At 45.4% G+C, this 22,983-nt stretch overlaps 1 protein-coding gene across 1 annotated transcript in view; it reads right to left on the minus strand.

Moving 5' to 3' along the window:
• Nucleotides 1-711: 711 nt before the first annotated feature.
• smox (spermine oxidase) overlaps nt 712-22,983 on the minus strand; it is a 25,198-nt gene continuing 2,926 nt past the window's right edge. Inside the window, exons 2-7 of the mRNA XM_007898028.2 lie at nt 13,716-13,950; nt 12,282-12,508; nt 11,398-11,571; nt 9,551-10,271; nt 4,507-4,667; nt 712-1,157 (exon numbers count right to left, since the gene is read on the minus strand). Coding sequence (XP_007896219.1) covers nt 987-1,157; nt 4,507-4,667; nt 9,551-10,271; nt 11,398-11,571; nt 12,282-12,508; nt 13,716-13,923 — 1,662 coding nt within the window. The 5' untranslated portion in view covers nt 13,924-13,950 and the 3' untranslated portion in view covers nt 712-986. The remainder of the gene's footprint in view (nt 1,158-4,506; nt 4,668-9,550; nt 10,272-11,397; nt 11,572-12,281; nt 12,509-13,715; nt 13,951-22,983) is intronic.

Here is a 22,983-nt window from a genome sequence, read left to right on the forward strand (position 1 = left end):
AAAGTTTTCAGGTGCGATCTGAAAATGGACAAAGAGGGGGGCAAGCGGAGTGATTGAGGGAGAGAGTTCCAGAGTTTCAGGGCAAGCGGGAGAGTGGGTGGGAGAAGATCACAGAGGTCCTGGGGTGTGAAAGGTCAGAGGATTATAATAGTAATAATACTTGCATTTGATATAGTGCCTAATCACTGTTTAATTTTTTAGTTTTGTAGCCAATGTGTGGCAGCCAATTGCACACAGCAGTGTCCTACAAACAGTCATGGATTGAGTGACCAAATTATTATGTAATGATTTTGAAGGGATCATTACCCTGGAAAGCAATCCACAAATCAATTAATAACTGGGTTCCTGCTTACTGCTAGGTAAACAGAGGTGTGTTGAATAAGACAACTTGCCTAAAGTTTCGCCCTACCCAGGAATCGAACCCAAGTCTCTCGAGTGCTCTAACCAATACACTACGGGACTCCCCCGGTAAGCTCAGGTCTCCCCGCAACCATCATTTGTTCATCAGATTCCAAACGACATATCGATAATGCTCATCATTTTATTAGAATGATAACTTAATACAAGAAGGCACTTAACGTTACAGGGAGAGAGAGAGAGAGAGAAAGCGCGGGAAAGAGAAAGAGAGCGAAAGAGAAAAAGAAATGATAGCGAAAGAGAGAACGATAAAGAGAGAGCGAAAGGGAAGGAGAGAGAGAGAAAAAGAAAGAGAAAGTAAAATAATTAGAAAGAGAGGTGGGGAGACAGAGGACAAAATCAAAATAAGATTAGAAGTGCATCCATCATTTAAAAATTAAACAAGGCCCAAGACAGTCAATATGACCAAGGCAGAGAGTGTTAAATAACGATTTACATGGATTGCATGGGGTGGGGTGGGGAGCGGGGGGATGAATTGAAGAAAACTCTTATTAAACAAATTAAAATATTCTAGTTTTAAAAATTGTACAATGAACACACGCTCTGAGTCCAGTTAGTAGAACGTTTCACTAGTAAGTGGTTTGTTGGGTGCGACCATCTTGTCCATCCTTCCCCCGCAACAGGTCTTGGTACATTTCTATGAGGCGCGTAGCCTCTCGCTGGCCAGAAAGCAAAGCACCATGAGTAGTTGAATAGTACTTCCTGTGTGTCGCCTCTCCAGCAAATAGGATCTGCATAGGCTGCAAAGAGGGGCAAAGACGGTCATTGATAAAGTGATGCAGAAAAAGATCATAATGTAATAATCCGTACATCTGATATAGCACCTTATCATGTCGTTGAGATGTCTCAAAGCGCTTCACGCAACCATTGGAAAGTGAATTGACTGTGCATTGTGTGTGAAAATCATAAGAGGGTGTTGGATAATTTGATCTCATCCCTTCCTCACTAACCACTGCAGTGTCGAACTGTATTTTCAATGAGTTCAGGATCTTAGCCTCCCTTGGAATAAAAACAACAACAACCTGCATTTATATTCACATAAGGTAACATCTCAGAGCGCTTTACAAGTCCGGGATTGGATGCTGAGCTATGGAGAGCTCCATTCATCAGCGCCTTTGGCCTTGGTAACCTTGTCTTTGTGAGTATACTGGGAAAAGTCTATATAATAGGACACATCTATGTAATGGGAAAGAATACGATGAATGGAATTTCGGAACACAAACACTGCATATTTACTAGTATCATTCATTAAATTAATTAAATGATCTGGAACTAGAAGTTGCAAGCATAGTGGCTAAGTTTGCGGATGACACCAAGCTAATGAAGGTGATAGATTGTGAAGCTGAACAAGATAGGTTGCCAGAGGATTTGAACATATTTGGGAATTGGGCAGATCGGTGGCAGATGAAATTCAATTGAAGAAATGTAAAGTACAACAACAACGACAAAATTACATTTATAGAGCGCCTTTCAGGTCAGGAGGACGTCCCAAAGCGCTGAACAGTCAGGTGTCAGGACCCGAGCATGGGGGAGGGGTGGTGTAGGGGTGAGGGAGGCAAGAGATGGGAGGGTGACCAAAGGCAAAATCGAAGAGAAGGATCTTGAGACCGACCTTGAAGAAGGCAAGGGAGGAAGCAAGACAAAGAGACTGTGGGATGGAGTTCCAGAGTGTGGGGGCAGAGAGGCTGAAAGCCCGGCCACCGATGGTAGGGTGGGTCGGGCAGGAGACATGGAGCAGGCCAGAGCCCGCTGAACGGAGAGAGTGGGCAGGTTGTTAGGGAGTCAGCAGGTCAGAGAGGCAGGAGGGGGCAAGGCCATGGATGGCCTTGAAAGTGAGGATGAGGATCTTGAATTCAATCCTCTGAGGGATGGGGAGCCAGTGGAGTCGGGCAAAGGTGGGAGTGATGAGGTCACGGAGCCTGGTGCGTGAGAGTACATGGGCTGCAGATTTTTGGATGATCTGCAGCTTGTGAAGGGAAGAGTTGGGAAGGCCGATGAGGAGGGGAAGGCCGATGTATGGACAAGGGTTTCGGCAGCCTGAGGGGTGAGGCAGTGGCGGAGTCTGGCAATGTTGCGGAGGTGGTGGTAGGCAGTGCCGGTCATGGCGCGGATGTGGGGGAGAAAGGACAGAAGGACAGTTCAGGATCAAACAAGACACCCAGGTTCCTGACTGCTTAGTGAGGTGAGTGTGCAGCCATGGATGCTGATGTTGCCAGCGCCTGAGGTGCGGCGAGCCAATCAGGAGGGCCCTTAAGAGCACTGTGTACAGTTCTGGTCGCCGGAGTACAAAAAGGATATTGGGGAAATCGAGAAGATACAGAGGATGGCAACCAAAATGATTGAGGGAATGGAAGGACCAGACTATGAGGAGCGACTAAGTAAATTAGGCATGTACACGCTGGAAAAGAGATTGAGAGGCGACACGGTTGCTGTCTTTAAGATTCTAAAGGGGTAAGATGATATAGATCATGACAGGCTGTTTCAACTTGTCCGGAATAGTAAAACCAGAGGACACGGCCTGTGATTGGGGTAAATTCAGAACGAATCTACACAAACACCATTTCAGGGAGCAAATACTGAACCTGTGGAACTGGCTCCCTAGGGAGACAGTTGAAGCAGGAAGTGTTGATTCTTTCAAACACAGATTAGATAGTTTTCTTTTAGGAAATAACATTATGGGATATAGTACATAGGTAGCTCAGGACATATGTGCATGCGACCACCAGGAAGGTGGAAGGCGAACTAGATGGGCCTTGGTCTTTTTTCATCTCGCATTTCTTATGTTCTTATTAAAACGTATTCACTATGATATCCCACTGTGACATATAAATCACACTTGAAGACCTACCACTTTGACCTCTATACTCACCAACCTCTATCCCTTGCTTTGCATCAAACACCCCACCCCCACCATGTGCAGCATTACAAGGTGCTAATTCTGTGTGAAAAGCGCTGCATAAATGCAAGTTGTTGTGATTTGCCATTATAAATCCAAAGCAGTAAGTGTAATAATAATAATCCTTGCATTTGATATCGTTCCTCATCACAACGTTGAGATGTTTCAAACCACTTCACAGAATATATTGTAAAGTGGGTTGACTGTATTTTTTTAAGGAAAAAAAACTGTTTTGTGGGCGAAAAAAGCAATAAGCGTAAATGAAGACTCCCATGGCATCGTCTTGTACACACAAATAGCTATTGGAACAAGGGATTGAATGATAGTTGGCAACCACGGAACCATAGTATTATATCCCATTATATATCAGCATGAGTCAGTGCCTTGGGTGGGAGTAGAATGGAACAAAGGACAATTCACTGAGTCCATAAACACTCTTCGTTCCAGAAACTGATTGTTTGACTGAGACTCAGCTCAACCAGCCTAAACTCTCCAATGTTCCTCGAATTGTGAATATACTAAAATTGTCCAAAGTTGACCAGAGTAATGCCCTGTACGATTTAATAAAATGGCATTCCTTTTTTACATTCAGAACAGTCATGGGGGCCTGGGATTTTTCCGACTCAGCTCCTGTTAACCCTGCAACACCAACTGACGGATGACTGGTTAACCATCTAAAACATCCTACATCCTAGCTGTTTTAGATGTTTAAACTCCAGCAGTAACTCCCTCTACGAATAGGCCAAAACACTCATCCCTGGTATCAACCTAGTAAATTGCCTTTATAACCTCTCAGCCTTGATGTCTTTCCTAAAGAGATCAAATACTGGATCCGATATTCTAACTGAAGTCGGACTAACGTTTATCATTACCTCTTTGGTTTTATATGTATGGATGTTGTCTGCTTTAGCCTGCTAATCTAATTGCCTTATCACGTCATTGAGATGTTTACACAGGATATTACTGTGAAGTGTAATGACTGTATTTTATAGGCAAACACAACAGCCAATTTGCACAAAATGATCTCCCACAAACAGCCATATAGTTGATGACCAATTTTTATCAGGAGGATTGGCCAGGACTCCGCGAAAAACTCCCTGGTATAAAAGACGCAACTTCCAACAATGCAGTTCTTGAACTCACAACCTACTCTACTGTTTATCAAATGCAAGCATTATTGTAAATGTACTTACAGTGGCTTTTGTGCTTTCTGGATAAGGCAATGGCTTTGCAAGCTCCTCCACATCAGCTCCACTCGACCCAACTCGAATGTAGGAATACGATCCCCGGATGTAAGGGTTGCTGCCCCACCTGGATCTCAGCATCCTCCGAGGTTTGGGAATGTTTGGATTACCTGCCAAGAGAATTGTAAAGTGCGTTCAAAATACAGAGAACCCCAGTCGGATTATAAAGCTCAACAAATCATCACAACAAGAAGTCATGTCACATTCTCCACACAGAGCTGTGTCCAGGCCACACCTGAGAACTTCTGGTTGCTCTACAGTCATCACCCCTTTCTTCCCGGCTCAGCATTAAGTTCTGCCATGGTTAAGTACTCCAAGACACTACCCTACATGAAGGGCACTATATAAATGCAATTCGTTGTTGTTGTGGATTCAAGCCCCATGTCAGGTGCTCAACTCGTATAGTCTAGGCTGATGCTCTAATGGAAGCCTGGGGGTGTGCTGAACTTGAGTGGGCCTTCCTTCAGATGAGACGTTAAACCGAGGTCCAGTCTGCCTAGTCAACTGGACTTTAAAGATCCCATGGCACTATTTGAAAAGAGAAAGGAGTTTGTCATGGTGTCCTGGCCAACAATCCCCCTGACTGTTTGTGGGACATTTCAGAGCACAAAATTGGCTTTTTTGTGTTAGCCTACAAAGTGCTTGGAGACTTAATCCCACATGAAAGGCATTGTATCAAATATGAAGTATTCATAGAATATTCCTGATTCTAGCACAGAAGGAGGCCATTCAGCCCATCGTGCCTATGCTACATGTATACCACGGCATAGAAATACAGCAAAATCACCCATTTAACCTTTGCATTCTGATATTTCAAAACCCTTTTCCTTTTGGATCAGTTTATTGGCAGCATCACCAGACTTCAAGCAGCAAGTTTAATACTAAACTTCCATATCCAATGGGAGAGGGTTCCAACACCAAACTCTAATCCCCTTTCCCATCGCTACACCCTTCCACCTTCAAAACCCACCTGAAGAACTATCTGATTGACTGTGATTTTGTACACGCTTTGCCCCATCCCTCCCCTCCTCAGCCAGTTTTGCACAGCATTGTCCCACAAACAGCTATGGAGTGAGTGACCAATTTGTATTTGGAGGACTGGCCAGGATTCTGCAAAAAAGGACTCCCCCCCCTCCCCCCACCCCTCTCAACTGCTTTGGGAGTCATCTGAACTCCTCCCCCCTCTGGGCTTCCTCCAGCAATGACCTATCCTCCTCACTCTCCTCCACAGTTCCCTCTCCTCCACTCTCGATTCCCTTGCTCCCCTCACTTCCCGAACCACCTCCTAATCACAAAAGTAAACCATGATCCATCAGCCATCTCCACTCCCTTAAAGCACAGGTGCATGGCGCTGAACGCCATGTCTTAAATCTAATTTAACGGTCCATCGGCAGATCTGGCTGGACCTTATCAAATCTTAACGCTCTGCCCTCACCTCCGCTAAATCGTTGTTCTACTCCCAGACAATCTTGGAGACCAAGGACAACCCCATGCTCTTCTTCTCCATCACCAATCGGCTTCTCCATCCACACTCTCATGCCTCGCCCATCCTTACCTCCAAAGCCAGCTGCAAGGCGAATCCAAAGTCGAGGGTATCCACTAAGCTGTCTCTGCCCTTCCATCTACTACGCCCTCCCCATATCTCCCTCTCTCACCCCGGCCCCTACCCATCCTTCCCAGCACACCTTCGAACCTGTCTCCCACTCCTTTCTCACCACCACTATAATCCACATGAAATCGACCACCTGCTCCCTCGACCCCATCCCTACCCTCTCCTTACCTCCCAGCTCCACCTCCTTGCCTCTCTGCTCACAAGCATCATAAACCTCTCCCTGTCCACTGATACTGTTCCCACCCCTTTAAAAACGGCCGTCATCACTCCTATCCTTAAAAAAAACCCTCCCTGGACCCATTCCTGCTCTCAAACTACTGCCCCATCTCCAACCTCCCTTTCCTCTCCAAGGACCTGGAATGAGCTCCCAACTTTGATCCTTCCTCTCCCACCACTCCCTTCCCCTCCATGCCGCCCAAAACACAGAAACAGCCCCGGTCAAAGTGACAAATGACATTCTTTCCTTCTACGACCAGGGCTCCCTCTGCCTCCTTGTCCTTCTTGACCTCTCTGCTGTCTTTGACACCATTACCCATGGTTAATCCGCATCCACCGTCTCTCCTCTCACCTCAACCTTCATGGTTCTGTCCTTGAAGGATTCAAATCGTACCTCTCACACCGCCTCCACTTCATCTTCACAAACGGTTTCTTCTCTATCCCCCGCACCATCTTGTATGGTGTTCCTAGGGCTCTGTCCTTGGCCCCTTCCTCTTCAATATTTATATACTCCCTCTTGGTGACATCATCCGCAGACATGAGTTCAACTTCCACATGTATGCGGATGACACCCAATTGTAACTCTCTGCCTCCACCCTTGACTCCAGGACCATTGCTGTCCTGACAGAATGTCTGTCAGACATCAAGTCCTGGATGAGAGCGAACTTTCTTCAGTTGAACGTCAACAAAACTGAGGCTCTCCTGATTGGCTGTCAGTGACTCCTCGCCTCAGGCGTTGACAGCATCACCATCTATGGTTGCACACTCCACCTCCCTAAGCCAGTCCAGAACCTTGGGGTCTGGTTTGACCCTCAACTATCCTTTCTACCCCACATCTGTGCCATAACACGCTCTGCTTTCCCCCATCTCTACAACATCGCCCAGCTCCGCACCTGTCTCACACCGCAGGCCACCAAAACCCTCATACGCGCATTCATAACATTCAGGCTTGACTATGCAAACGCCTTGCTCCATAGACTGCAGAACATCCAGAACTCTGCAGCCCATGACCTCTCCCGCACCAGACTCTGTGACCCTATCACCCCCATCCTCGCCCGACTCCACTGGCTCCCCATCACTTAGTGGACACAGTTCAAGATCCTGGACCTCACCTTCAAAGCGCTCCATGGCCTCAATCCCCTCTACCTGTGCAGCATCCTAACCCCCTACCACTCCCCGCACTCCCTCTGCTCAGAGGGCTCCGGCCTGTTTCACATCCCCCACCTCGCCTGCCCCACCATTGCGGACGGGCCTTCTGCCACTCTGCCCCAACCGCTGGAACCCAATCCCGCAGTCCTTCCACCTCGCCCCCTCCGTTGCCTCCTTCAAGACCCATCTCAAGACTCTCCTCTTCGACCATGCTTTCAATCACCCTCCTTCCCCCCTTGCCCTCCACCCTCCCCAATCCCAACCCACACCTCGGGTCTGAAACACTGACTGTCCAGCGCCTTGAAACATACACCCGACGTGAAAGGCGCTTTACAAATGTAATTTTGTTGTTGTTGTATATGGGGAAATTTGTTTGCCTACAAAATACACAATCAATCCACTTTACAGTATACCCTGTGAAGCACTTTGAGACGTCTCAATTGCGTGATAAGGCGCAATATCAAATGCAAGGATTATTATTATTATAAATAATATAATAGCAGGTCAAGATACAAAGGAAGTGGTAGGTGAATAGAATTGTGAACAGAAGAGTTTGAACTCTCTCTTCCCACTCCCTCCTCCACATCCCCCTCAAGCCAACGTTGTATGATGTACATGCCGACAATATGCAGTGCATCAGTTAGGGGATGGGATGGTCCACAGTGCTACATCCACAAGTATTGTGGATGGAAGCCCTATAAGAATCATTTCTTCCACCAATGTTTCCCCTCCACTCCTTCTCGTTTGAGTATGTTATAACTCCTTTTTATTTCTTCCTTCTACGGGTCCAATGTGCCAGGCATCCTCCGGGACTTTCGCCTGGAACGTGATCTTCTTGGAGCTGAACTGGCAACGGAATATCTGAATCAAGCCCACTCTCTGTGACGGTCTCGGTAGTCCAGTTCCTGAGCCAGGGGGTCCACAGTACTCCAGGGCACTGCTGACGACAACACAGCCAGACTGGATCATCAGGAGGACTTGGAAGGACAGACCAGACACAGGGGCAGGGAGTCATCCAACTCAGCTCCTATTAACCCTACAATCCAGAGCCCTGATGGGTAGGGTGGTCCTCGCTGGACAAGCTGGTTAGACTCTTCAGTATTCCAACACACACTCAGGGGTCCCCAAGGCTGGCTCTTACCAACCTGTGCTTAATACTTTCTGGAATTCAGAGTAAGGTGGTACAGTCAAGGAGGTGGGGTTTAAATGAGTTTTGAAGACAAGGGGAAATGGTGCCAAGTTACGAGATGTTGGGAGAGATTTCCCAGAGGACACCAAGGAGCTGAAAGCTTACTCATTGATGGTGGATTCGAGGGGATGAGAGCAGATGGGGAAGAAAATGCGGCCAGAGAAAACATGGCGAGCACAGTACAAAGGCTCAATATTTGCCGATGAGATTATCACTTGCAGGAGCAATCCATTCAAAAGAGAGGAAACTTTTATAATAATAATAATCCTTGCATTTGATAATGCCGTATTACATCATTGAGATGTCTCAAAGGGCTTCACAGAATATACTGTAAAGTGAATTGACCGAATATTTTGTGGGCGAACCACAGCAGCTAATTGCGCCGGGAGTGTCCCACAAACAGTCGTGGATTGAGTGACCAATTTATTTATTTTGAAGGGATTATTAGCTCCGGAAAACAATCCGCCAATTAACTAACAACCGGGTTTCTACTTACTGCTAAGTAAACAGAGGTGTGTGGAGCAAGGAAACTTGCCTAAGGTTTCACCCTGCCCGGGAAGCAAACCCAAGTCCACTCATTTGCGAGGCGAGTGCTCTAACCACTGCGCTACCGGACTCCACTCTGCATTTCACTCCTGCACCGGGAACTCCAGTGGAAGAGGTGGTGGGGGAAAGGGCGGTAAGGAGCCACAACCGGATAATCACAAGCTAGGATCGGGTGGATCGCCAATTTCCATCAATCCAATTTCAGGAATCTCAAGAAGGAGATTGGGCAGACGTGGGGGAAAGAAAAAAAATCTTTAAAAGAAACACAAAAATTTAGTAACCTGTGAATCTTCGCAGAAGATCGGTGCAGGTCTCGGCCACTATCTCATCATCGTACCTCTCCATGATGATGGCCTCTTCGCCGCAGATCCAGCCACTCAGCACGTGGCCATACCGCTCAGGCGGGTAGAGAACGTCGAAGCTGCAGATCTTCTTGTACCACAGCTCCTCCGAGTATGTCAGGCTCTCGGTCTCCGCGTCGTCCTCCCAGACAAACTGGATGCTGTTGCACTCGGGGCCCCAGAAGGGCTCCTCAAACTCCAGGAAGATCTTGTCGGTGGTGTTGATCCCCAGCATCTGGACGGCTGAGACCTTCTCATGGGGCAGGCTTGGCCGAAACATGGTCTCATGAAACTTCTTCAGCATCCCGAGAGACATGGTCACGATAACGTGGTCGGCTAAGATGACCTCGCAGTCCTCGCACTCCACTGACACCTGGTAGCCTTCCTCTTCCTCCTCATCCTCCTGCCCATCGCGGTTGTGGTCGGGGAAGGAGCTGCGTACACAGTGGATCTCCTTGCTGACCGACTGGTTCCAGCGCACGCACTTGACTGGCTTGTGCAGCTGGATGACAGACTCGGGGATGTCGCAAGCCAGGATCTCCACGATGTTCACGAAGCCGCTGGGGATGACGTGGTGGGCACCGGGGATCTCGGTCCACTCGCCAAACTCACTCAGGGACACCTCGTCCATACTGTGGCAACTGCTCTCACAGCTCTCCACCTGCCGGTGTGGGAAGGGAGGCAGGGTTAGAAGGCGTAGACCTGAGGTGGGGGCATCCCCCCATACCCGAAAGTGTAGTGACTGTGTATTTTGGGGGTGAAACTCAACAGCCAATTTGCACACAGCATTGTCCTACAAATAGCCATGGAGTGCGTGAGCAATTCTGTTTGAGGGATCGTTGACCAGGACACCGGAAGAAACTTTCTTCTCTTTTCGAATAGTGCCATGGGATCTTTAACGTTCATCTGAACAGGCAGATGGGACCTCAGTTTAACATTTCATCCGAAGGACGTCACCTCCAACAATACCACCCCCTACCCTCCCAGGCATTGGAGTGTCATTTTAGGACTATGTGATTCCAAATCCCAATGTGCGGCTTGAACTTCTGACTCAGAGATGAGAGCACAACCACTGAGCCAGGGTGACACACAAAGGCACTGAAGATAAGAACGTTTATCCTGGTGTCCTGGCCAACAATCCCCCAAATAAAATCGATCAGACACTTCATGGCTGTTTTCGAACATTGTTGTGTGCAAATTGGCTGCTGCGTTCACCTACAAACACACGGTCACTACACTTCACAGTAAAATCCTACAAAACGCTTTGAGATATCTTGCCTACATGATAAGGCTCAGTATCAAATACATTATTATAATTATTACTATTATTATTGAAGCAAACTAAACCGACGCATGTGTCAAGACACCCAGCTGACCAAATAAATGCTCCTAGTCCTGTAGTCGGAGTCCTGTAGCTCAGTGGTTAGGGTACTCGCTTTGCAATCAAGAGACCTGAGTTCAATTCCAGGCAGAGGGCGAAACCTTGGGCAAGTTTCCTTACGCCACAACCCTAATAATAATTCCTCCAAAAACCAAAAACAATAATAAAATTGGTCATTTTCAATCTACGACTGTTTGTGGGACATTGCTGTGCGCAATTGGCTGCCGCGTTCGCCCACAAATATGCAGTCAATTCACCTTACAGTATATTCTGTGAAGCGCTTTGGGACGTCCTCCCGACGGGAAAAGCGCTATATCAAATGTAAGGATTATTATTATTATTACTAAAGCTCCATGTAGCCACTGGAGATAGAGCTAAATGAAGCCCTTCTAAGTAACTCTCTTACCTTCAAGTGCTGCTGGAGCATCGCCAGCTTCAGCCTCTTGGTGCTCTCCGAGTCATCAGGATCAGCCTTGAGGCGGTTCCGCACCACATTCCGTGTGAATACGCCAACACTGTTTTGGCTTTCTGCACCAACCGGCTTGCCATGTTGGAAGAACTCCTGTGTCAGGTCATAGACCTATGGAGAAGAAAATGTTGGGAAGTCTTAAAGACTGTGTAGGCAGGAGGTTGGGCGGTTAGTACTGTAAAAGTTCCATTGAGGTGATGCACTACAAATGCAGAGTAAACAAAGAACTTGAAGAAATACAATACAATTGACATTTATACAGCACCTTCCATGCCAGGAGGATGTCTCTAAGCAATTTGACACTGCCAGCTGAGCCCCTGAGCTGGGGGTGGGAGTTGGGGTGGTGGGTATGAAGGGAAAAAGAGACAGAAAGCATGGTCAAAAAGGTACATCTCGAGACGAGCCTCAAAAGAGGGGAGGGAAGTTGGAGTGACTTCAACAACAACAACAAATTACATTTGTAAAGCACCTTTCACATCAGGAGCACATCCCAAGGTAGGCAGGGATTTGGACCCAAGCTGGGGGTTGGGATCAGGAGGGGTGGAGGGCAGGGCGGGTGGGGGTAGGCGGGTGACTGAAGACACGGTCAAAGAGGTGCGTCTTGAGACCTGCCTTGAAGGAGAAAAGGGAGAGGGTGAGGCAAAGGGACTGTGGGATGAAGTTCCAAAGGGTGGGAGCAGAGAGGCTGATGGCCCACCCGATTTCCATCCTTTCGAAACCCCAGGATGTATTTTTGAACAGATGAAATCTTTAAAACATTTAGGTTCTGAAAAAGTAAAAGTAGTTTGGTGCACTCCACCAAAGTAGTAACATGATCTAACCTCATTATACACATCTCTGAATTCTTCAACAAAATCCTTGGGCACTCTCTTGCCGCTGCTAGTGTAATAATGGGCCACCCCATTCTTTGAGTAGAGGCTGATGCGGCCAATACTTCCTTCTCCATCTGTAGTTTCTTCAAGGAGACCATGATCTTCTGCTAGCTGGTAAACCGGGTTCCCATGTGCACCGTGTATCCAGGTAGCCCCGAGCTCAAATGTAGCACAGCCTGAGAGAGCAAGAGAGAGCGAGAGAGAGAGAGAGAGGAAAAAGAATAGAGGAGAAAGAGAGAGAAAGAAAAAAGACAAGTGAGCAAAGAGAGGAGAAAGAGCAAGAGAGAGAAAAATACATTTATAATACAATTTACATTTATTTAACAATTTATATAGCGTCCCTAAAGCAGGGTAGCATCCCAGAGCGCTTGACAGTGGTGGAGCACGACGCCGAGTTGGGGGGGGGGGGGGGGAGCGGGGTGAGGGGGGAGGGGGAGGTGATCATAGGCACGGTCAAAGAGGAAGGTCTACAGGCGTGACCTGAGGATGGGGATGAAACCCCAAGGAAATAAATGTAAAAAGTGCAGAGAAGGCACATGAGAAGGAAAAGGTATCAGTGAAGATATCTCTGGTAGGGGAATTAGCATCAGTGCAGACACAATGGGCCAAATGATCTCCTTCTGTGCTGTAAACATTTTATGGTTGCATTTATATACACTAAACTCTTGATAACTCATCTCTCCAAGAGAAAGGGCTCAGTGATGAGTTATCTGGAGTGGCAAGTTAAGCATATGTATGAATACATAAATAAATGAGGCCAGGAGAATGCCAGCATGATAACTTAAGATCTCAGGAGTTTACTATAATAATTCCTGCACTTGATTCAGCACCTTATCATATTGTCGAGATATCTCAAAGTACTTCACAGGACTTTCACTGGAAAGTGCAGCGACTGTTCACTCCGCAGGCGAGCAAGGCAGCAAATCAGTTCAGGTCAATGCCCCGCAAACAGGGATGAGCAAGCAACCAACTCCATCCAGGAATTAATGCAAAAGATACCCGTCCTTAAACCAAGGTCCCATCTGCCTGTTCAGGTGGACATTAAAGATTCCACAGCACTATTCGAAAAGAGAAAGGAGTTTCTCTCTCCTGGTGTCCTGGCTAACAATCCCCCAAAATAAAATTGGGTCAATTGAAATCATGGTTATTGTTAAGACATTGTGTGCAAATTGGCCGCAACATTTACCAAAGAAAAGTCACTCTACTTGATATCCGGTGTATCCTGTGCAGTGTTTGAGACATCTCGACGCCTTGACAAGGTACTATATCAAGTGCAAGATTGCTATTATTATCGTTTCAGTGGTCAGGGCACCTCACACCCCAGAGACTCTTGAAGGGGAGGGAAAGAAGGCAGAGATGGCAATGTGTGCTGTCAAAACTGACCAAGTTTAACGCTTTGCACTCTTCCTCCAATTCGCTCAGAAGCTTCTAGAATCGTGACGTGGGAAAAGCCATTCTCCAGAAGCTGTTTAGCAGCAGACAGGCCAGCGAGCCCAGCACCGATAATCACAATTCGAGGTTGTCGTCTTCTCTGTGAGCCACAACTGAGAGGATCATCTGCACCGTCTGAAGATACTTCACAACTTTGCATACCGTCCAAGCTCTCCTTCTAAGGAAACTGCAGAGCGAGGGATTGAGCAGAATTATCAGTAAAAATAGCATAGTGGTTAGCGCCCTCGCCTTGCAAGCGAGAGGACCCGGGTTTATTCCCAAGCTGGACAAAACCTGAGGCAAGTTTCCTTACTCCACACGCATCTGTTCACCAAGCAGTAAGTAGGAGCCCAGTTGTTAGTCGATTGGCGAATTGCTTTCCGAGGGTAACAATCCCTCCTAAACAAATAAATAAATAATTTGGTGACTCACTCCATGACTGTTTGTGGGGCACTTCTGTGCGCAATTGGCTGCCATGTTTCACCCACAAAATACACAGTCAATTCACTTTACAGTATATAGTTTGTGAATTGCTTTGTGAAGTCTTAATAACATGATAAACCCCATATCAAATGCAAGGATTATTATTATCATTATTATTATTATTATTATTATTATTATTATTATTATATTGCACCACGAAGTAGTTATACCAAAGATATCCGACCAAGAGATTTTACGCATCATTTTACTGTCTGGCAGGAAAGCGGCTCAACTACTGTACAGAGAGAATGATTTTAACTCCGCTCCCCCCCCACGACGAAGCAGTGAGGTGGAGGTGGATCTAAACAACTGAGGAAGAGGCTGCTTACAAGGAGGGCTTCGGCCAATAATGACCTGTTGCCAAGCACCCTGGAGGCAGAGGCGGCTTCACAATGAACCTGACTATTTGCCAATGTCCCTCAACGAATTGAGTCAACTCTCTGTGACAGTCTCTAGTCCAGTTCCTGAACCAGGCAGGTCCGCAGTCTCCAGGACACTGCAGATGACAGCCCAGCCAGCCTGTCTCATCACCATGACTTAGATGATAGTTAAAGCAGCAGGAAGTTTGCCTGACAATGCTCACAATGACAAGCTTTGGTGGTTAATCACTCAATCCACAACGTTTGTGGGACCCTGTTGTGCGCAATTGGCTGACACATTTCGCCCACAAATATACTTTGCAGTATATTCTGTGAAGCTCTTTGAAACGTCTCAATAATATGAAAAAGCACTATATTAAATGCAAGGATTAATATTGTTATTATTATTAAACTACAGGAATGCACAATCCGAGGTACCTAATCCTTAGACAACATGCACCTACTTTCCAGAAATAGGTAAGCAGTAACAAAATGAACTAGGCATTCAGATTTATCAGGCTCTAATAGTAGCAGCAGAGATGAAAAAGGCCTTGGGAACACAAATAGAGTCCTTGGCTTTTTGTCCAGAGCCACAGGATATAAGAGCAGGGAAGTAAGGTCACATTTATATAGAACTTTGGTTAGATCACATGTGGAATACCGCGTGCAGTTCTGGTTACTATGTTACAGGAAGGATATTGCAGCATTGGAGAAAGGGCACCTTAGATTTACAAGGATGGTACCAGTTTATGAGGGAATACAGCTGTCAAGAACTATTGCATAGGTTAGAGCTTTCTCTCTGGAGAGGAGACAATTGAGACAATAATAATAATAATAATCCTTGCATTTGATATAGTGCTTTTCAAGTCTTCTAGATGTCTCAAAATTCTTCACAGAATATGTGGTAAGGTGAATTGACTGTATATTTGTGGGCGAAACGCGGCAGCCAATTGCGCACAGCAGTGTCCCACAAACAGTCGTGGATTGAAAATGACCAATTTATTATTTTTTTGGAGGGATTATTATTAGAGTAAGGCGAGGAGTAAGGAAATTTGCCCAAGGTTTCGCCCTGCCTGGAACTGAACCCCGGTATCTCAATTGCAAGGCGAGTGCTCTAACCACTGAGCTACAGGACTCCAATAGAGAAAGGACCCACTAGAGGGGTTAAAAATTATGAAAGGATTTGATATGGTGGATGTTGATGTTTCCACTTGGTAAGTTCAAAACTAGAGGGTATAAATATAAGCTAGGCAGTAGTAGATCTAATAGGGAGTTTAGATGGAACTTCTTTATGCAGAAAATGTGGAACAACTGCAGGAAGTTGTGGTTGAAGCAAATAGAAAATTTGTTGCATACATAAGGGATAAGGGTGTCTGTCACATGCAGAAAGAGTTTAATGTTTATCACCATGTTTAAGAATATCCAAACCAAACTGAGAATTCCATGCATCCCATCTACACATGGAAATCCCAGCGATAGATTGTTGGAATGGAATGTGCGCTCTCTCCCTGGAGGGACAAATCCTGTTTACCTAATTCCAGAAAGTAGTCTGGCAAGAGCCAAGGCTTGAGGCCTCCAGAGTGTGTGTTGGGGTACTTCTGGAATCTGAACAGCTAAAACCATAGCTTGCCATTGATATTGCTGTTTGACAAGCTTTCCCGCCGCGTTTCGCCCACAAAGTATCCAGTCAATTCACTTTACAATATATTCTGTGAAGCGCTTTGAGACGTCTCGAAGACGTGATAAGGCGCTATATCAAATGTAACCTATCAGGAAAGGCTGAACATCCTTGGACTCTTTTCTCTTGAAAAGGAGGGTAAAGGGTGACCTAACAGAGGTCTTAAAAATTATGAAATGTTTCCACTTGTGGGGGAGACCAAAACCAAGGGCCATCAATATAAAATAGTCACAAATAGATCAAATAGGGAAGTTAGAAGAAATGTCTTCACACAGAGAGTAGTGAGAATGTGGAACATTCTACCACAAGGAGTTGTTGAGGCAAATAGCATAGATGTATTTAAGGGAAGGCTAGATAGGTACATGAAGGAGAAAGGAATAGAAGGTTATGCTTGAAGGCTTAGTTGAGGAAGGGCAGGAGGAGGCTCATGTGGAGCATAAACACCAACATAGACCAGTTAGGCCGCCTAATGTATTCTAATGTAAAGATTATTATTGTCCGGCTAGGACTCAACCTATCCATTAGGGTTTTGGCTTGCAGGGTTAACAGGAGCTGAATGGGATGAACAGAGGAAGGGGAAAAGGAGGCGTGGAGACTTGTGTGGAGATATAAACACCACCGTGGCCCAGTTAGGCCAAATGGTCTGTTTATGTGCTGTAATATGCTAATTCTCAGTCTGGTTTGGATATTCTTAAGTATGGTGGTGGGTTTCCACATGCACCAGACACCCAGCTGACCAAAGAAATGAAGATTTATACAATGAGTCTTACAAATACTCCATTACGGTAATTTTTCACTGGAATAAAGGTGTCAGTCTGGCTCAGCTGGCAGCACTCTCACCTCTGGGTTGAGGGTTTGAGTCTTATATTAGGTCTTTCAATTTATAGTTCAGGCTGACATTCCAATGCAACAGGTCAAAATGACCTCCTACTTGTACACATTTATAATCAAGTATTTCTTTACAAAGAGATCCCATCTGTGTCTGTTCAGATGGATGTTAAAGATACCGTGACAATATGACAATACAAATCTACATTTATAAAGTGCCTTTCATGTCGGGAGGACGTTCTAAGTCAAACATTTTCATCCAAGCAGGGGGTGGGCGACAGGGATATGGGGAGCGGGGAGAGGATGGCCAAATCGCGATCAAAGAGGAAGGATTTATGGCAGACCTTGAAGGAAGCGAGGGAAGGGGCGAATCGAAGGGTGAATCTGGGAGTTCCAGAGGGTGGAGGCAGATACTCCGAAAACCCGACAACCGATGGTGGGGCACATGTGGCCGGGGACCTAAAGCAAGCCAGTGCTGAGGAGGTCACAGAGTGGGGCAAGACCATGGAAGGATTTAAAGGTACAGGTGAAGATCTTGAACTTGATCTGCTGGGGGATGGGGAGCCGGGGAGGATGGGGCGATGGACGCGTGGAGTCTAGTGCAGGAATACTGACACTATCTAAAAAGAGAAGGATTTGGTCTCTCAGTGTTCTGGCCAACAATCCCCCAGATAAAACTGGTCATTCACTTCACGGCTGTTTGTTGGTGATGAGCTGTGCGCAAAATGGCTGCCACGATCACTAACAAACAAAATACACAGTTACTACACTTTACAGAGAAAGTCACTGTATCAAAATCAAAGGTTACTAATTTATCTAATTGTCAGTAGGAAGGTGTGACCAGGAAAGGCAATTCAGGCCAGGGCACTGACTCATTTAAGAAACAGAGAAGGAATGTAATCTAGATCCTTTTCCACTTGTGTTTTGTGAATGTCAGCAGGAGGTGAGTGATTAAATAAAAATGTGTCTGCTTAATGATGCATTCCTATTGGATTCCCCCTCCCTCCCCTTACAAGCTACACAATACATAAGGGTAGTGATTCATACCAACAGCATTCCCAGACAAGGCAACTTAGCTATTTTGTGCTGGTTATTCAAAATATATTCTTTGCACAAATAAATAATCGTACAATTATAATGATAATCTCAGCATTTGATACAGCGCCTTATCAAATCGCTGAGACATCTGAAAGTACTTCACAGGATAAACAAGTGTGGTGTAGTGACTGTATTTTGTGGGTTAACTCAATCTGCACCAGCCATGTCCCCAAAACAGCCATGAAGTGAGTGATCAATTTTATTTGGGGGATTGATGGCCAGGACATCAGGAGAGAGAAACTCCCTTCGCTTTTCGAGTCATGCCATGGGATCTTTAACTTCCACCTGAACAAGCAGATGGGATCTCAGCTCAACATCCGAAGAATGGCATCTCCAACAACGTAACACCCCCGCCCCCAGCATCACATTGGTGGGTCAACTTAGACTATATCAGTTCCTAAGAATCTAGCAAGGACTTCAACCCACAACCTTCTGACTCAGAGATGAGAGAAAGGCATGACAGGGAAAGAACTTGGGTATGAGCTTCACAGCCCTACAGTTTCCAGTGAATAGACAGCTGCCTTAAGCCAGAATTTCATCAAGGGCAAGCCACTCCTCATAATGGTATGAGGTTGGGTTTGCGCTTGATGAAAGATTGGCTGAAGGCAGCTGACTCGCTGACCACAGAAGCAGCAGGAACAAGTTACCAAGGAGGGTGGTTAAAGCTGGGATAATGTGTTCATGAAGGAAATGGCATGGAAGCCAGTTTTCCACAAAAAGAACAGGATTCCAAATTAAGATTGAATTTTAAGAATTTTCCACAATTCTCAAGTCAGAAGGTTGTGGGTTCAATGTCATTCCCCATGTGAGGACTTTGAGCTCACACAGTCTAGGCAGACACTCCAGTATAGTACTGGGGAGGGAGTGTTGTATTGTCAGAGTACTGTTCTTCTGATGAGACAATAAACTGAGGTTGTTTGTAACAGCCAACAACAAATTAAATTTGTAAAGCACCTTTCAAATGGGACGTCCCAAGGCGCTGGGCAGTCAGGGATTTGGATAACAATCCCATAGCACTGCTTGAAAAGAGAAGAGAGCTTCTCCCAGTGTCCTGGCCAACAATCCCCCAAAATAAAATTGGGCACTCACTCCATGGCTGTTTGTGGGACATTACTATACTCAAATTGGCTGGCATATTTGCCTACAAAATACACAATGGCATGACATTTCACAGTAAAATTCTGTGCAGAGATTTGATATATCTCCATGAAGACAGTAGAATCTGCCTCGTCTTTTAATAATCACTGTGGAATTTTTAACATGCACCTAAATAGGCAGATGGGATTTCAGTTTAATATCTCATCAGAAGAATAGCACATCTGACAATTCTGTGCTCCTCCAACACTACATTGGAGTGTCAGTCTAAAAAGAAGGTGGTCCAACCTTTTGGGCCTGATACCTTATCTAAGGAACGTCTGTGGGTCGCATAAGCAATATTTTTGTGTTTCCCTCCCAGAAACATAATATAACATTTACAGGTTATGGAGGGAGTGAGAGGTCCAGATGAAATAGAGGTAGGGGCAGGCTGGATGAAGTCAGCCCACAGGCCGCTAGTTGGACCACCCTGAGCTAAAAGACTATGACCGATGTGAGACTTGAACCCATAATGTTCCGAATAAGAGATAGCATGCTACCAAATGAGACAGTCAACATCACAACTGATAAAAAATCAGGTATCTTCACATCATCACACACTCGTGAAAAAGATTTATTTCTGCCACATCTGAAATAAATAAGGTTTCGCCCACAAAAAGGACACTTTACAGTATATCCTGTGAAGCACCTTGAGACGTCTCAAAGACGTGATAAGGTGCCATATCAAATGCTAGGATTATTATTATTAAATGTCTAAGGTCAGACTGATATGATTTTTAGGTTGATACAAATGGCCCCCTTCCATGCCTAAAAATGTCTATGTTTCTACCTGGTGTTACATAATAATAATCCATACATTTGATATAGCGCATTGCATGTCAGGAGGACATCTCAAAGCACTTCACAGGATTAATAAAGTGCAGTGATTTTATTTATTAGGCGAATGAGGCAGTCTATTTGCATACAGCAACGTCCTACAAACAGCCATGGAGTGACCAATTTTAATTGGGGGATTTCGCCCACAAAACATACAGTCAATTCACTTTACAGTATATCCTGTGAAGTGCTTTGAGACATCCCGAAGACTTGATAAAGCACTATATTAAATGCAAGGATTATTACTATTGCTGGCCAGGACACCGAGAGAGAGAAACTCCCTTCTCTTTTCAAATAGTGCCATGGGATCTTTAACGGCCACCTGAACAGGCAGACGGGACCTGGTTTAAGATCTCATCTGATGGATGCCACCTCCGACAACACAGCGCATCCCCACAGCATTGCACTGGAGAGTTAGTCTAGACTTGTGAGTTCAAAGTCTCCAACATGGTGCAATAAATAGGATTGAAGATGCATCACAAATATCAATTATTTACAGTCGATCTACTTTTAATAAAAGACACCTGACAAGCTGACATTTACAGCATCACATTCACACAAGGCATTTCACAGGAGGAATAGTAGCCTAAGCAAGTCAATGGTAATACACAGTGGAAGGATTTTAATTAATTCCCAGCAGTGAAGCGCTTGGCAGAACTATAATAATAATAATCCTTGCATTTAATACCATGCCTTATATCTTTGAGACGTCTCAAAGAATATACTGTAAAGTGAATTGACAGTATATTTTGTGGGAGAAACACAGCAACGAATTGCACACAGCAATATCCCATAAACAGTTGTGGATTGAGTGATCATATTTTTTTTAAGGGATTATTACCCATGGAAAACTGATCCACCAATCGACTAACAACCAGGTTCCTACTTACTGCTAAGTAAACAGAGACATGTGGAGCAAGGAAACTTGCCTAAGGTTTCGCCCTGCCCAGGAATCGAACCCGGGTCCTCCTGCTAGCGAGGCGAGTGCGCTAGCCACTACACTACAGAACTGTAACAAATTGGTTCTCTTTAGAGATTTATTGTAGCACTCATCTACTTGTCATTGAGATTCTTGTGAAATTCAAATGGCAATGATGTCAATTTGATTTAAGTGCTCTGGGACACTACCCTGCGTGAGGGTCGCTATATAAATGCAAGTTGTTATTGTTGTAGTCCCCGTTCTCTGGAATTCCCTCCCCAAATCCCTCTGTCTCGTCACCTCTTTCTTAGTTTTTAAACATCCTCTTTTGATGGTCACCGTTCTTCTTTAATGCCACCCAAAGAGCTGACACAGGCACGATGGGCCGAATGGCCTTTTTCTGTACTGTAAGATTCTATAATTTTTATCTCATGTGTTGTGGGGGTGGGGGGGAGAGAATACAGTAAAGGCTTTATATTGAGACTCAACTTTGATAAACTGACACAATGCAAATGAGTCTGTGGGTTTGAAAAGAAAAGGTTTGACTGGATTCTGTTTTTTTCACAGGATGTTTGATCTGAACACGTCAGCTGGCAATACTCATGCCTCTGAGTCAGAAGCATCTGTGCTTAAACCCCACATCAGGACTTTGAACTCACATAATTAAGGCTGACTCTACAAGGCTGACTTGACTGCAAGGTTGACTCTCTGTAACTTCATCACACCAGTTCTGGCCAGGCTCCACTGGCTTCCCATCACCAAACATGCAATGAATATTTATTTTCCGTTCAATCAAGTGTAGCAATGTCTGATACCAGTAATATTTTTTTTAAAAAATTTGTCACTCATTCCACGACTGTTTGTGGGACACTGCTGTGCGCAATTGGCTGCCGCGTTATAGTCAATTCACTTAACCATATATTCTGTGAAGCGGGTTGAGACGTATCAAAGACGTGATAAGGCGCTATATCAAATGCAAGGATTATTGTTTTATTATTAACTACACCGTCGAGTGCCTGGGATCATGAACATCCGAGGACCAGAAAGACAATGGAAAATGTGTGTAGTGATTTTAAGTAGTTTCCTAAAAGTGACTCCCACCCACCCCCCGCCAAATTGTTGAACGCTTGTACTGAATACATTTAAGTACTTCTAAACTTTCACGCAAAGGGTAGTGGGAATCCAGAACTCTCTCCCCAAAAAGGCTGTGGGTGCTGAATCCATTCAAATTTTCAAGACTGAGGTTGATAGGATCAAGCAGGAGGCCAGAGCCAGTTGAGCGGAGGCAGCTGGTAATGCAGCGGGGAGAAACAAGGTCAAAAAAAGTTGGTGGGTGCCAAGGCGGGAAGGGATTTAGACGAGTGAGAGGATCTTGAAATCGAGACCGCTACAGAGCTTAAGCCCAGACTCCTGGCCGGTCAAAACAGATACTGGGTATTTAAAAACACTCCTGGAGAAATCTTTAGGTGCACTGACAAGCAGTAATAATAATAATAATCTCTGCATTTGATATAGTGCCTTATAATGTCTTCAAGATGTCTCAAAGTGCTTCACAGAATACACTATAAAGTGAATTGACTGTGTATTTTGTGGGCGAAATTCAGCAGCTATAACTGCACAAGGATCAACACGGTTTAGAAGATGTCACACTATGTCATTTCACAGCTTTTTTTCAAACAGACACTCAGACTCAGAGGCTAGTCTAACGGCTCCTTTGGTGTGTTTAAATCGCCTTGTGGTGAAGGACATCCCATGTTAAGGCAGATCACTCACTCACTTGGGTTAACCAATGCACCCTCTCTGAACCTCACCATTTGGTTCAGAGCAGGGACAGATCAGGGTTACATCACCCACAACCTCTCACTCACTCACTCACTCAATCGT

Source organism: Callorhinchus milii, unplaced genomic scaffold (assembly GCF_018977255.1).
Source record: "Callorhinchus milii isolate IMCB2004 unplaced genomic scaffold, IMCB_Cmil_1.0 Scaffold34, whole genome shotgun sequence".
NCBI lineage: Eukaryota > Metazoa > Chordata > Chondrichthyes > Chimaeriformes > Callorhinchidae > Callorhinchus > Callorhinchus milii.